Raw genomic sequence first — 16,997 nt, 5'->3', positions numbered from 1 at the left:
TTTGTTTACTTTTAGCTGGTAGATTGTAAATACAAACAAATTGCCTAGGTGTGTGATATGAAGTGTTCAGGTACATTTATAAGAGCATAACGAGAGTTCATTCTACTTTCTATTGTTTCATATTCAAGATTAGTAAAAGAAAAATTGGCATGCTTCTACATACTAAAATATTCCCTAAATAAAAAGATTGTTGCTGTTTCCACTCTATTTATTAGTCTTTTTATGTCAATATCTTGAGGGACAAATTTATATTGGTAAGTAATAAATAAATATATATTTAAGTCAGGTAAACCAATTTCATGCATAGACTCACAAAATTACTATAATTATATACACATTGAAAAAATAAAAAACAATCTATTAATAATTTATGTAAGTAATTGTTGAAAAATGAAATCAATAAAATAATAAATTAATTTAAAGGTTTCATAATTATTTAATTAAAATACTTTTGTAAATTATTATTATTATTTTATATTTTATTATTTATTAGTGTACAAAAATTGGATAGTTGTTAATATTTATGTTAGATAATCAAAGTAGAAAATTATGTAATTTAATTGATTGATTAACACAAAATGTATTAAAGTTATATGTATGTATGCTAAGCTTTTATACTTGGTTTAACACTTTTAGAATATATGTGTGGGGATGTGAGGTAGCCCTCTCTCTTTGCTTGTTCAATAATAAAAACAATCATTTTCTTATGTGCGTGTTTATTCTTATTAAGAATGTAGTTACTATTTTGCTTACAGAAACAGAGTGAAGAACAAATGTGTACTCGTAGAAAGTTGTGGCTAATGACATTTCATGTTTTTCAAACTAAAGATGCAATGATGATTCTAGTGTTTTGCAAAGAGAGACAATTTAAATGCTACGGGATGATTATTCAGGCACAAGCAATGCAGAAAAACATTAAATGTTTTACAATCTATTGTTTAAAAACAGAGAAGGGAGGAAAAGCAGGTGTTGATGGAGAGGAATCATAGAACTCTGGTGTTGTAGGAACCACAGCTAGGGCATTTGTGGTAGAGCCAGTGGAAGGGACTTGATCCTTTCTTTTCACAGTCATTACATAATATAACCTGCAGCTTCATAGGATCCATCAGAGTATGCATTTGACAAAACCACACAATAAATAAGAAAAGTTGCTCACAAACCTGAGTTTGACCTGACATCTCATCGGAAATACTCTCTTCAGCCAATAACGCATCTAACATCCTAAAATATACCTGAATTTCCAACAATATGAAAAATGTATCTTCATATGGATTATATGAATTTACTCTCTCCAGAGCGTGTTAGTATGAGAAATTTAATGGCAAACGTGTTTTGAACAATATGGCCAATATATATCTTATTATATGATACGTGATAACATTGTATAATAACTGACCTGCATGTCTCCAAGTGACTTGCTACATATGGGGCAGATATAATTAAAGCTTGTGTATTCCTGAAAGTACCATCACAAATGCTACTAAAGTTGTGTCTGTACTTGGTGGATGTTTTGTGAGGGAAAAAAAATACAAGCAAGTACCTGAAAACATGTTGAGTGCATCACATGACCACATGGGAGGGCTTTTACAGGAGAGCAGGATGTGAAGATATATTCATGACAAATTGGACAGTTGTCCTCTAAATGTTTCTCCCTGCATGTATGCGCCATAAGAGAACGGGCCATACAAGCATTGCAATTCATACAGTGAAAGTAGTCTACACCCAAACCCTTTCCAACTCGACACAGGTTACAGTAAGGACAATGGTAGATTTCCCTGTTGAGCATTTCAAAACAGGTTTTCATTAGCAATAGCTAAAATAAATGATTAAAGAAGCAGAAACAAAAATTGGGAAGTTTAGCATAGAAATGTAAACACACTCAGGGGTCGGACCTTTGTTGTTTCTTGTAATTAATTATAATGGGAATAATTTTTCCACTTCCGTTTAGGATCCAATTTTATCGAGGAAATAATCACTTTCCAACATTCAAAATATCACATTTGAAAAATGATATCATGTCAACAGATAGTAAACTTGCAACTACAATAACACCTACTGGGCAAACGAATAACTATGTATCCAAAATCAACAACTACTGCAAATATAAGAGCATTCTTGTCTTTTTGATAAAAAAGATGAAGAGAGTATATTCTAAAATTGTAATAGAGTTTTATTCTAAACCTATAGTTGAGTCTATTTTTAAGATTGATAGTTCTCACCTTACAAACCTATTTACTGAGGTTTAATTAAGGAAAAATTATATTTTAACAAAGTTTTGATGACAAATTTTTAAGAATGCACACATGACAGGTACTTCAATGGATAAAAAAAAGGTTTGATGTGATTTGAAAAAAGAAGAAAAATATTTGGTGTGTGTTGAAAAGCAAACTTTGTTAAAAAAAGTTTGTCAAAATATCATAATCTTTAATTAAGTTCAACCCAACTTTTAAAATTACGCATTCACATATTTGCTAGCGGATAACATAAAATTTAAATACTATCAATACTAATGAAAATCAAAATTGTTAATATAGTTATAAAAAGTCGCCAATCAATAACTTAGTTATATTTTGGCCTTTGATCAACAGTTTTTACGTTAATTATTCATTAGCTCCTTCCTGGACTCCGATAATCTCTTTAACTAATGGGATTTATAGCATAAAATAAGATAATAGTGTGCAATCCTGGACACACTAATCTCAAACTATTGAATGTTCTATAGTATGGGTAATTTCATAGAACCCGCCAATGAATTAAAGTGACAAAAATATGAAATTTTCTCTTGAGGTAAAGTATAGAAAAAGACCAATAAAGCTACTTTACCTTTCATCATCAAATAATTTGCAGATTCTGCAGTAATATTTTGCCATCGATAAATTGCAAGAAATTGTTGAGCATGTGGCACTGATTGGTTGAATCGTCAAACACTTCATACACATCATCTTTGTAATAGATTTTCTATATATATTTAGCCAATTGGTCAAAGATCAGAATAGAAGTTATGAGTTCAAAAAAATTAAACATTTATTTATTTTTTCAACATAATTAAAACATTAATTGAACGCAATAATTTTACCTATCAATTGAATGATCTGATTCGTCGTTATGACAATGTATGCAGGTATGAAGTTGGTTGCAACATGGAGAAAAAAGCTTACAATTCCTCTTGTAGTGTTTACATCCGTAGATTAGCTTGAGAGGATCCCTGTACGATGGATGCTTCCCAGGAAATTCCGGTTCATCATTTTTTATACTGACTTCTGTAGAAGAGATCTGCTGGCTAATAATCCAACGGCTGAAATTATGTGGAAAGTAAAGTTAAACTCCACACGAGCGGATCTGTTGAGTGAAATAAATTACTGAAAGCTGCAATTCAACTCCCCATATTATCACATTTCAATATATTCACTTACGCAGTAGAATACCGCCTGCTAAGAAATGTGTTGGAAAACTTCTGTGGAATCTAAATATCAATATTCTATACTGGTTGTTACAGTATCTCACTTCTAATTCACAGGCAGTCAGAATCAACTATCCACGGCATCATTTGATTCACAAGGACTGGGGTAGGTTTACTCTATTCCAAATATTAATGATGGTAAGGAAAATCAGGCTAAATTGCATAACTTTGTCATTACTGAATGTTAGAATTAGCTTATTTTAAAAGTTGAAAAATGTTGCACAGTAAAAGTCATCCACATTTTGCTAATCCTTTAAAAACAAAAAAATGAGTTAATCAAAACATGCACCAAAATTGTCTAAAGGATCATTAAGCAGTAAAACTGACAAATAAAACCAACTAGGAGTACTGATAAATTGTTACGCCAAAATTGAAGATGAAACTGTAGTTTACCAACTATCTGAAAAGCTTAAGTTGATTATAAAGGATCTAATACCATGTCATTTACCAACTCTCCCATACGCTTCAGATGTTAGGTGAAGTCATGTGAATGGATTTTTAACTAACATCTATAAAAAAATAAATAAAAAAAAAACACCAGAAAATCACCAATAAAACCAACCTCATCAGTAGATTCTGTATTATGTACGACTTTTTCTGAGGATCTAAGCAAGAGTCACGAGACACCCTTCTTATCACAGTCTCCAAATCATCTTGGCTCAATTTCAAAAGTCGGTCATAACGCCCAGACTCGTCACAGAGCTTAGACGACTTACCTTCATTGACTACCGGATTTATGAAATCTGCTACCTCATTGCAAGCATGTTTGTGGTGATCATAAACTTGATTTGTTCTTTTTAAACATTGATTATCTTTTTCTTCTGCATTATGAACCTTAACTTTATCATTGTGGTTGCAGTTAGATAGCCTAACATTATCACCAATACGATCCTTCTCCAAAAAATTTATGCTTTTGTTGGCAGATGATTCTTCTTGCAATTTATTTAGAATTTCTTCAGATAAATATTTGGATATGATCTCCATTGGCTCAACAGGCTGAGGACGGGCATCGTTTGAGCCCTCCGTTACCTTAGCTAAACTGTACCCATCCCACCATTCACCCAACCATTCACCAAACATTGTATTTTTAGTAGCCATGGACCATAAGAACATTGAAACGTGTTGTTCTTCCTGTGTCAAAGATGCCATTAGCCAAGGTATCATATCTTGTAATATTTCTGCTTTTATTCTTCCAAGCATGCATCCCAAGATCTTCCCTTGCTCCTGATTTGTGAAGAATTTTCTAATTATAGGCCAAATTTCTATTTCCTCGCGGTTTATATGATTGGAAAGGGATGTATGCATTGATTTGCACATTTCTTGCAGCTTCCTGCATAAATGCTGATACCTCATCAGTCCCATCTCCTTTATATTTGAATCGGTTGTAGAAACTGAAAGATGTAATCTAGACATCTTATCAAGGATGTGAGATATTTTATTGAAGTGTTCAACTTCATGTTTGTGATCAAAAGTGTAGGCATGGCTAATGTTTTTTAGTTTTCCTCTTGCCTCCAAGGCTGGAAAAACTATCTCATCTTCAGCATCACTGTGGATTTGATGAAGAAAATATATGAGATGGAATCGTTTTTGGAAATCCATAAGCAACTTATCATTCTTTTCTAGCTGGGCTGAGCCAAGAACTAGGAACTCCAAATCTTTCTTGATAGCTTTGTGAAAGAAAAATATTAGGTCAATTGGTTTCGGATCTTCAAGAAAGGAAATAGAAGATCGTTCTGCTGCATGTAATGCAGGATACTGATATAACTTCCCAACTGTGGCAGGAAAAAATATGTGCAGATTAATTCCTATAGAGTATGGTATCTCATACTTGTTTACATTACTGGATCCAGACGAGGAAGAACAGGGCAAAGAATTCTGGTCAGAGACTTCATAAAGCTGCTTCTCAGAATTTAAGAAAGAAAATCCATGAGCTTCCTTAATTTGTTCAGGTGAAATAAAGCATCTTCTTTTGAACATGTGTTGCAAGTCTAGTCTGAATTTTTCAATAGAGGTTTTACCTGAATAGCCAATGCGGAACCACTCATGTAACAGTGATGAAAAAGCTTTACAGACTGAATTGTTTCCTTTCTTTATGCAATAGAGAATGGACCTGGACTCCTTTTCAGACAATCGAACCGAAAACCAAGTTATAACACATTTGAGCAACCCCAGAGGCATCATATGTAGGCTCAAGCTTAGAAGTCTCTCTTGCATTCCATTTCTGCAGTTCTTTCTAAATATGGGAAACACCTGATAAAAAAAAAAATAAGGGTTCCAAATTGGTAACTCTTTTATATGTTATCATGTAGCATCCCTCTCTTGTAGGAAACTCAATTTGTTGAAAAAATACGAAAGTCTATAAATTGATTTTCTAAAACAAATAGAGATTTGTTCTATTCTCTGAGAGTAAGAAATTTTCATCGATGGGAACATTACACCAATGTTTTTTATTAAGTGGATAGGTTAGGTACAGCTACTTGCTATCTTAATAAGAGAAATGATAACACTATTCCAGTTTGAAATAGTTCCAAATGCACAACACTTGGATATTTTTAAAAAATGCTGTGTGTGAGGCTAAACTGAAGGACCAAGTAGAATTTCTGTATTACTAATTTCATTCACTGCCTTCCTAGGTAAAGAAACTAGTGATTTAATTATTATACCTCATTTTCTTGAAAAGCAAATTGTTTGTTGACTCCTGACACAAATGATTCAAGTTTTCGGCAAAGCTTCTCTAAGAACTTGGTCAAAGGTATTCCACTTTCTGAGTTATAGAATAGCAGCTGTTGTATATCTTCAATGTTACTTTCACTGAGAAATTGTTCAATTGACTTGGACAACCAGCCATAAGCATGTTTACTCAGTACAGGATGAAAGAATTTCTTCTGAGCATTGCTGTAATGAAAAAATTACATTAAGTAATTAGACGATTGAGAACTACAAAAAGAAGCATTTTAGATACCGCAGAAGAATAGACCTTAAGGAACTTTAGCAAATAACATCAAATTAGTCAGATTCCACTCACGCCAAAAAAACAAATTGTCAGAAGCACTACCTGTAGAAGATGAGGACATCGGCAAAGAATTTTAGTTGGATAAGTACTGAGTCTAAATTCTGAAAACAGCTGGATTTTCTTAGTAGGTAAAGTTCTTTCAGAATTTCTTTCAAATCTTTCTTGATGGCATTATGCCAAAAATGAAGGACATTAACCTGGTTGGCCCCATCTCCATCTTCTATTTCTCGGCCATTATCTTCCATAAGATTTGAAGTTTCTTCGGTTTTCCTATTAGAACTCAGCTCTAGTGATCTTTCTATATGTAGGAAACCCTCAACACCTTGAAATTCTCCACTCTGAAAACAGGTCTCAGTAATGGTTTGTTTGTTGCTTCTAAGCCAAGAAACCAAAACCTTCATAATGGTATCTGAATTAGTATAAAATGAAAGTTTATTAAAATATATTAGTTATTGAACTTTGTGGCTTACCTCTTGCAGTGCTTTTTCCATTGGTGCAATTTCATTTAAACACTGAGTAACTTCTGACTGCTTACTTGCAGAAAGGAAGGATACCATCCATGGCAAAATTTCCTCCAGCAACATTATAGGAACACTACATATGAATTGCCACACAAGTGAGGCCTGTTCTTCAGTTGATAATTTCTCCATCAACAGGGGAAAAACCTGCAATAGTAGTAGTGCACAAAATTGATAATACGAGTTTCAGAATTCCAGACTGTACATATACTTGCTCACGTAAATATATATATACACACACACACACACTAGATAATACAGTCATAATTTAAAATATGCCACAAAATGTAATTTATTAGTAATTTATGTACCAAGCCAAATAGCTAGTCATAATTGACACCAACTTGAACACTTTCATTGGTCGGATTAACGTCTGTTAACATAGGTTTTGTCTTGCACATTCAATAAAGAAAGAATGAGTTTTCATCCTTTTCAAATGTCGGCGAAAATCGATCTTAACTCGATCACTCAACTAAGAGGTCTTCAGTGATTTACCCATTAGTCTCAGATTAAAGTTGTCTGGGCGAGGTGTTTTATTGAACTCTTAACACTAGGTAAAGATGGACAGCGTTTGACCACTTCGTAAACTGTACATGCCTAAAGTTGAAAGCAGGGTTTTTTGAATTTTACCTTATATTGTTAGTTGTTTTCTTCAAGTGAATCTATTCATAACAGGCTGTGGCCTGAGTAAGCTCCAAGTTAAGAGAATGTCATAATACTCATCATCATCAAGATTAGTTAGCATATTAATATAGATTTGTTATCTTATACAGCACATGCTATAAAATTAGCAGTTATAATTACGAAAAATAATTAGCTGCATAGTTAGTCCTTTATTCGCTTCTGTACTTAAAACATTTGCTACACAAGTTAATTAGAGGGTAGGAGCAATGTATAATGTTTCTCCTAAAAGCTCCTTATTTCTAATAAAATACACTATATCACTATAAAAATCACCGATAACAACTTAAAAAGAGTAGTCATGATAACAAATAGAAGGTAGCTTTCTCATTAATACAGTAAAGGTCTTTGGGGGCAGTTTGATCTTTTTAAACAAGATTAAAGTGCTGACCTACACATTCAAGATATCGCTATTTTCGTGGTATAGTTGCTTTCAACATCGTGATCTGTATCCCATAAGAAAAATGGAAGCAAAAAATACAATATTTCCTCCAATTCTTATTATAAGACACATTTTAGAAGAAACTATTGATCCCTTTTAGAATATTCTATAATTTCTACACAATTTTATATTATTTTTCTCATATACTCCTATCAAATATTATAAGTATTTGTGTTCTGTATAAATCAACAGTAAGAACAAAATTATTAGATTAATAACAAAAGCTAATTTGATATATTAAAAATTCAACTGAATTTATCTTTTCATTGGTAGTTTGTTTATATTAAAAATGTCTTGCATTAAGAATCAGAGGAAGTATATTATTTAAATGTATTATATACAATTATACAATGTTGATGTCAACAAATTAATGGAATGTGTTTAAATTGCACTTAATGAAGCAAGTATCTTTCACGATAGGTTCAGATTAATGGGAATTAAACCAAAAAAAGCGAAACAAATTAACCAAATAAATGCATTTCTGTCAGTGAAAGAAATGAGGAAAGAGCATTTCGTGTAACTAGAGTATATTTTCATAAATCAAAAAAATTGCAAACAGCCACCTGTTTTTCTTCTTTCAGCATATGTTTGTGGATGTAGGTTTGCAAGATACCAATACAGTACACAAGTTCTTGGAACAACTTCGAAATATTCTCTTTAGGAACCATCAGCTCTTCCAAGAAGTGGAAAACAGATCCAAAAAGGTCTGAGGTGCTGTTATGTTCAAGCGAATATGTACAAACGACATTTTTCACATGAGCATCCAGTGCAAGAAAGATAACCTGCCAAAAAAAGTTTCAAAAGTGATATTCAGAAGTGCCAACCTTGACTAGATAACAATCACAATATACTTGCTCCTCGTCAGTTGTCACAGACAGGCATTTCAGCTCCAAACATGCGCTTGCAGACATGAAGACAAATATTCGAAAAACGTATCGAGCGAGAAAAGAAGGCAATATAATCCTCTTTCGATGCACCAATGGCATTTCTAGTTCTTTCCATACTTTTGTTAGTATTGATAATTGAATAGGAATGGAACGAGAAAGGGTCAATTTAGTTCTTCAAATTACATCTCACTATCATATTAATCCCTTGAACTAAGAAAAACTCAAATTAGTCCCTGAAATTATTTAGAGTTTCATTTAAATCTTTGAAATTAACTTATTTTTTACTTTAGTTCCTGATCGGGAAACATAAGTTATAATAGCATATGTTTAGAGATAACATGGAAAAAATTGATTAATTTTGAAGACTTAAATGAAACCTTAAAAATTTCAAAGAATTTTATTTAATTTTAGGAATTAGAGAATTTTGTATTAAAATAGTGTTTTTATTAATAAAAAATGGTATTGATTATTTACTCAACTGGTGGCAAGCTAAGTCTACCATCAACATTAGTCAATAGGTAGCAGTCAGCAATGTAAAAAGTCAAAAAAGTTCCTTTTATCATAATTAATTTTAGTAATTGACATTTCTTATTTAATTTTCCTTGTAAAAACAAAAAAATACTGAAAACTACATAAGTGAAACATAATAAAAATATTATTTTTGCATCACAATTCAATAATTGTATATCTATACAAGACAAATAAAGTACTCATGAATATTATTAAATTTAGTTTTTGACTTGTAATATTTAGATTAGTCGAACATGTGTCTAGTATGTCTATAGTAACATAAATAATTTTCAATTTTTAAAATTAAAAATGAAGAAAATAATAAATATATTTATATCTATTCTATTTGTAGTTTTATATAAGTTCTTATTCTAAAATATAAAAATATTTTATACTATTTTTAATTTATTTTGGATTTAATGAAATTATAGTTTTCTTAATTGTTATTTGGTATTGATGAGAAAAATTATGTTCTTTTTACATTAAATTCTTAATAGTATTTTTTTTATAAAATATTATTTAGTAAATATTTGAATAAACGTGATACTAGAACAATATATATTACCTAATATGAATAATTTAAGACACAAATTTTATATTCATTTCATATAAAAATAAAACATTATAAATTTTTATTTCAAAAATGAAAAGATAAGCATGATCAAATACGAATCACCTTAAATAATTCAGTATATGTGTGTAAATAAATTAATTTAAAAGAAGTATAAACTCTATTAAAACACAACCAAAAAGTAGGTTAATTCTCTAGACATATACTATATATCAAATATCCCATGAACTCTCTGTTTCTTATGTCTCTGCCTATCACCACATATCACCTATTATACCTACATTTTTTCTATTTATCGCTTGGTTGGGTAGGTAATGCAATTTTTTATTTTTTATTTGGTCTCATGTCTCTATCCTACAGTTCACCGTGAAAACATAAAATTAACAATAAATAAATAAATTAAAACTTACCCAGAGTCAGAGATTTAGCACATTAGAACCAAGCAGTTTAAGAAAGAGATGATGAAGTTTGAAATCAAGGGTTCATTTATCAAATTACTCAAACTAACAGGAGAATCTTGGCACACAAACAGATTATAATTATCTCCACTCTTTTTTTCTGCGTCATTCGCAAAGTTGGAAATCATAGCTGATCAATACTTGATCATTTTACCTGTTACTTACAAACTAAATTACTTTCACAAGAAACATGTATTTCGTCAACAACATATATTCTTTATCTATTCCTTAGCAACGAAACATAGCTTAGAGTGAAACTAACCTCGTCTTCCGCAGCACAGTGATACTTATGTGCTAATTTCAGAAACTGGAACCTACGTTGAAGCTGAAGGATCAGTTGCCGGCAACGGCGTGGCTCGTTCTCCAACGACGCCGTTTCCGCCAAGAGACGAAGGTGATCGAGTTCAGAGCGAAAAGCCTTGTGGAAGCAAACAAAGACGAGTATGGGAGCATCGACGATCGGAATTCGCAACAGAATGTCCGCCACGTCTTCCTCATCGTTCTCCTCCTCTTTATCGGACAGGGAAGGATCGCCGTCGTCCATCCACGGCGGAAGTTCCGGCAGCAAGCACCATCAACGGCGAAAGAGGGAAAAGGGAGGTTCTGGTGGGAAAGTGGCATGGAATTTATCTCTCCGTCTAGTAAATTTTTTATGCGAAAAAATAAAAAACAGAAAATAGAAAAAGAGATTGACGCTGACAATTGGAAAAAGACCTCGTAACTAACGGCCAAGAGCGTTTGCGTCTTGCGAAATAAGGAGAGAGGTGGCATGAAGAGTGCCTGTTTTTTTAGGGTTTAATAATTGCCGCGTCACTGCCACGCGCGTTTTAACTAATGCCTTTGGCGCGCTGAGAATTGCTTTGAATAATAATGAGTTGAATTCTCTCTTCTAGTTACTTTTTTTATGTTCTGGTTTTGTTCTGAAGCTTCTCTATTTTTTAATTTAGAATAAAATTACTTCCAAAAATTATAACGGCGATTTTTTCACTCAATTAACATACTTTGGTTTCTTTTTTAATAATTTATTCTGTCAATTATAAACGAAATTATTGAATTCTAGTAAAAAAGATAAGTCGAATTTTGATTCCCCACGTTTTGAATTTTGAATTGGATTTTAATATTTTGTGTTTTTCTATTTAAAATGGAAGAAAGGAATTATTTTAAGAAAACATTAAAAAACCAATTTGTATAAAAAATAATTTGTAAAAAAATATTTATTTAGAAAAATAAGCGCATAGAATATAATAATTTAGAAAAATAAAAATTTGAAGAAATATTTATAAATACATATATTTTAAGCAATTTTAAATTTTAAAAAAATTATTATTTTGGGTAAAAATGAGAAAGTGAATCATTATATAAGGATGAAAACCCATAAACTTTTTGCCTTAAGGTTTTAGTTTGAGGGTGGTGTCAATCTTTTATGTAGTTGGGTTCAAATCTCATTGGTGTTGTATATCCCTAGTGAACCTCCCCTTCTAAGGATCTAAGAGTGGTATCAGAGCCCACGACATGAAAGAGATGTACTCGTAGTTGGAAATGTTTTCGCTGGAGGGTGAGTGTAAAGTGTGAGGGTGTGTTCTTTTGAGATGAATTACTGTTGAAAGGTGATGAGAGATGATGATTGGAGAAGTTTTTCGTATTCGTTTTCAATGAATGGAACATGCTGATTTGAGAGATACATCACCATATTGCATCCTGCTATCAAAACAATATTTGAGAGTGATTTTTAACATTTGATCAATATGTCCTCGTTGTTATATTACAAAATATAACACCACCAGTGCACTCTCATGGCTCGAGGTGAGTTCTATGTTTGTGGTGATAACATATGGATGTTTTTATTTTTTTTATGTGTCTTACCAATCTACTTCCCTTTGATGTTTGATGTTCCATAACACTTCCCCACCTTTCCATCATTGTTAGTCATTGATGGAGAAGCACGAAGATAAATGGAACCGAATACATTTTAGTTGGATCCAATTCCAACTTCAAAAACTTTTGGTGCATTTATCCAGTTCCATTTGTTTTGTATCATTGGTGCATTTATCCAGTTCCATTTGTTTTGTATCAATTTCAAAATCATGACTTTTCTTCTTTTTAACTTTAATGAAACACAAATAAATTAAAATATTAATTACAAAATCATGACTTGTAATTGCAACACAAATCAATTATATTATAATATTTATTTTATTCAAATAATACAAATTATTATTACAAATGTTTAATTTTTTCGTTAATAAAGAAAAAAAACAATAATTAATTTTTCAAATCAATTATATTATAATTTTTATTTTATTTTAATTATAAATATTATTAATAATTTTGGTCATAATAAAAAAATTCAAAATTAATTACAACTTATCTAAATATCATCTTATATTACTTTTAACACCCAGGACAATTTAGTAATTTAATTTTATTATCAACTAAATTTTATTTTTATTAGTCACAATAGTTAAATCCTTCATAAATTATCACAGATTTTACTCTTAAATTAATTCCACTATCACCTACAAATCATTTCAAAAGAACAACATAAATTTCACCTTTAAATTCACTTAAATCAATCTTCTACTTCTTCCTCAAATTATTCATCCCAAAAGAACACACCCTGAGTCTAAGACGGTATGAGAAATATGGATAAACCGTTGTATCTTCCGAGTGAACCTCCTCCTCTAAAGACATAAAAACACTTTTAACCAAGGTGCAACTCTTTTTACTTAAGAGCATAATTGCCTAAGCGCTACGATTCGATTATGACTAACTCACTTAACCTTACGAAACAATTGATGTCATCTGCGACATGTTGTCCTCTGATTCTTTACACCTAATGCTTAGATGTAAAAGTTTAGTCATTTCTCATCGATTGATATTTTAGCAACGCTGTTGTCATATTTGATTTGTAGCTATTTATCAACAACTTTTTTATTAACTACTCTAAGTATATTTCAGTGACTTCTTTATGATTTCTATGTTGTAGTAATTAGATTATGTAAGTTGATTAAAAGTTTAATGGTGTTGGATTGTCATTGAGATGCAACACGTGTAGTAGGTTAATGAGTCATTAGATAAATCATGTAAAGTAATATATATATATATATATATAGGGAAACCGATCCAGCCATTTAGTCATATAATTAGAGCTGTCAAAATAGGTAATCCGACCCGACCCGACTCGACCCACCATGGATTGATGATTTAGTGAGCCAACCCAATCCTGCTCACTTGTTAGCGAGCCAAAAAAACTCGAACTCGGTCCGACCCACCACGGGTTACCGGATTAAACGGGTTAGCTCACGGGTTTACTTAAATAAAAAAAATATTATTTTTTTTTATTTTTTTCAGTCAAAACTAAATTGTAATTCTAATTAAAATCTAAATAAATTTTAATACAATCCAAATACAAACTAAAATAAAAGAAATACAAATTATTTATGTGTTGGATACAAAAACAACTTAACATGATCCAAATATAAAGGTCAACTTAATAAAAATAAATAAAAATATTTGTGTGACCCTTTTATCTGCTGGTTGGTGAGCCAACCCGGCTCACCACGGGTTCAACCCGGATGAACCGGGTTCTAAATGAGTCGGGTCAAAAATCAACTCGTATTGAAATTTGTAAAAAAAATCAACCCAACCCGGTCCGAACCCGTGATGAGCCGGATTGACTCGCGAGTTTCAACCCTTTTTGACGGCTCTACGTATAATAACAATAGTTCATAATATTTACTTGACAAAGTAAAATATTAACTCAAAAGTTTCTATGGCAACACGACGACATTTATGGCTCAAATTATAAGGAAAAACATGTGATTTTAAAATGTGAAGAACGATATACAAGTTTAAGTAATAGATAAAAGAACAAAAGAAAAAAAAAGTAATAGATAAAAGAACAAATGATTATGTAAATAAAAATATATCTATTCATATTATTATTTAATTACCAAACTATCGTATTGGTAAATTTACTAATTTTTATAATTAGCAATTTAAAATTCATAAAAAGTACTACTTGTTTCTTAAAAAAATATTTTAATTAAATAAGTAGTTGAAATTTTTAAAATTATTCCATCTTTGCTACAAGAAAATGTCTCATTAACAACTAATTTTAGGTGACCAAAAATTGGAAGCCACTATACTAACCAATCTAAATATCAATTTACAATAAAAAATTATTACTTACTAAAAGAATTACTATTATGAATAAAAAATTATAATTGGTCACTAAATTAGTCACTAATTAATTAAAGACCAATTTAGAAACTAACCAGTAGCAAAAATCTGGATAGCTAATATTTAGTAATCAATTTAAAGATCAATTATAATTTTTTATTCATAATAATAACTATTTTAATAATCAATAATTTTTTATTTTATAAATTGATATCTAAATTGATCATGTTATTAATTATTAATTTTTTATATCTAAAATTAGTTATTAATGAGACATTTTCTTAAACATGTCATAAATAATGACGTAATTTGTGTGTTGTAGAATTTGAATATACGTGCAAGCATTATCTGTTTCATGATTTCATATTCTAGAAATGTAATTCACATAAATATTTTGATCTACAAATTGTCACTACAAATTTCTAAAACTATGCTTGGTTAAATTTTTAGGATATTTTTAAAATTTTAAAATAACTAAAATAAGAAAAGTTGAAGTTAATTATGAGAAAATTTATGAAATAACTTCCTTTAAAAATTTAATTTATCCACCACGGGAATAGAAAGAAATCATTCAAATTAAAAATATGTATAAGTTTGTTAAAAATAAAATATCCCAAAATATTTTTTTTATAACCGTTAAAATAGAAAAAAAATGTCGAAACTTCATTTAAGAAAAATCATAAATTTTCTATAACACATTCTCCTTAACTTCCTTTTTTTAATATTTTTGAAGAATTTACTCAATCTCCTACAAATCATAGTACACCTTAAAAATTCTGTGAAAAGAAAAAGGGAGAAAAAGTCTACCTCATCAAAATTTCTTTTAGTATAAATTCTTCTTTATTCTTTTTCTTAAATTGATTTTAGGAGATTTTGCATGTTGGAAGTTATGAAATTTTCAGGAGGGATCATTTTAAAATAAAGATGAATCTCTATTAAATAAAAATCATAAGGGTATGTCATATCATTGGTTTGAGTTTTATGTACATATGTTTAGCTATTTATGTGAGTATCGGAAAAGCTTAAACAAAGAAGCATTGATAGACAAGTGAAGCTCATTAAAATATGATAGTATCTTAAGATAAATAATTTGTACATGAAGGTGAATTACCATGTTTGATTCTACGCAAGAATTATGTTGTTTTAATATATTAAAATTATTTAAATATTGAGATGAATGTGGATGATATATTATGTATTTTAGTAGTGAAAAGTTATATTTTTTTTATTAAGTAATATTGGTTCAAGTTGATATTATTTTGGAACAAAATGGTCCATGGTATGCAAAAAAACCAAGTTAATTGTTTATCAACTTTGATGTTATGTGTTACATGGTGATGAATCATTCAGGAGGGATTTACTAGAAAGATACGACAATAATGGAACGTGAGTCAATTTTACACAAGGGATTAAGATCTCCTTAAATCCACAATAGGTTTATGGATTTTATTCTTTATATGTTGTTCAACTTTCTCATACTTGAATTTTTAGCATTTCTTTCCTTAAGTATGAATCCCTTCATATTTATACATCCCCTCAAGTTAACCATGAGTATCATTTTACTTGTATTGTCGTTCATCTTTATGGGACACCCTTACTTGAACTTTTGTTAGGAAGACATTTGATACACAATTTGTACTTTATTCGAGTTGGTCATTAGGATGAACTTAATTATGAACTAAAAAATAAACCAAACTGCACTGCACTACCAAAAACTGCACTGAACTAAAAAACTGTTCGCATGAACTGCACTGAACTGAAAAACAATTCAGATGAACTGAACTGAACTGTTATTCTTAAAAATAAACTGGACTGAACTGCACTGCACTATAATATAAACTGAACTGAACTGTTATAAACTGAACTATTTTATGAACTGCACTCTTTTTGGACTGAACTGCACTAATTTTTAACTTAACTACACTCCGTTTTTGAACCGAATTGCACTGATTTTGAATAAACTTCACTCTTTTTGAACTGAATTGTACTATTTTTGAACCGGATTGCATTAATTTTGAATTGAATTGCACTATTTTTGAACTGAATTACACTATTTTGAATCGAATTGCACTAATTACATATGATTGTACTACGCAATAATAATCTAAAGTTTATAATTTGAAAGTGCTTAGAAAATAATACTTGAAATATGCATCATACTTCAATACACCAATTAACATTTTTATAATTTTTTTATTTATATTAAAGTTTTCCGTAAATTAAAATGTAATTAAAATATTAAAATTAATATAATAAATATAAATATCGGTATTAA

The 16,997-nt window shown here is 30.4% G+C and overlaps 1 protein-coding gene across 1 annotated transcript; it reads right to left on the bottom strand.

The window, feature by feature from the left end:
* Positions 1 to 763: 763 nt before the first annotated feature.
* LOC114176654 (zinc finger protein BRUTUS-like At1g18910) lies at positions 764 to 11,179 on the bottom strand. The gene is made up of 12 exons (XM_028061763.1): positions 10,803 to 11,179; positions 8,678 to 8,896; positions 6,944 to 7,138; positions 6,516 to 6,868; positions 6,124 to 6,355; positions 4,023 to 5,710; positions 3,077 to 3,295; positions 2,824 to 2,958; positions 1,541 to 1,775; positions 1,397 to 1,456; positions 1,161 to 1,232; positions 764 to 1,085 (listed from the first exon to the last, which is right to left on the bottom strand). Exons 1-12 carry the CDS (start codon positions 11,082 to 11,084, stop codon positions 984 to 986), a joined length of 3,792 nt encoding a protein of 1,263 aa, XP_027917564.1. The 5' UTR covers positions 11,085 to 11,179; the 3' UTR covers positions 764 to 983.
* Between the last annotated feature and the right edge of the window lie 5,818 nt (positions 11,180 to 16,997).

The sequence above is a fragment of the Vigna unguiculata genome, chromosome 3 (genome assembly GCF_004118075.2).
Source record: "Vigna unguiculata cultivar IT97K-499-35 chromosome 3, ASM411807v1, whole genome shotgun sequence".
Taxonomy (NCBI): domain Eukaryota; kingdom Viridiplantae; phylum Streptophyta; class Magnoliopsida; order Fabales; family Fabaceae; genus Vigna; species Vigna unguiculata.
This window is presented reverse-complemented; position numbering and strand designations above follow the sequence as displayed.

Coding starts and splice junctions, on each gene's coding strand:
- LOC114176654 (XM_028061763.1), bottom strand. CDS start 11,084: ATGGACGACGGCGATCCTTCCCTGTCCGATAAAGAGGAGGAGAACGAT. Junction 6,356..6,515: donor GATGTCCTCATCTTCTACAG/GTAGTGCTTCTG, acceptor TTTTCATTACAG/CAATGCTCAGAAGAAATTCT. Junction 5,711..6,123: donor TTGCTTTTCAAGAAAATGAG/GTATAATAATTA, acceptor TTTTTTTATCAG/GTGTTTCCCATATTTAGAAA.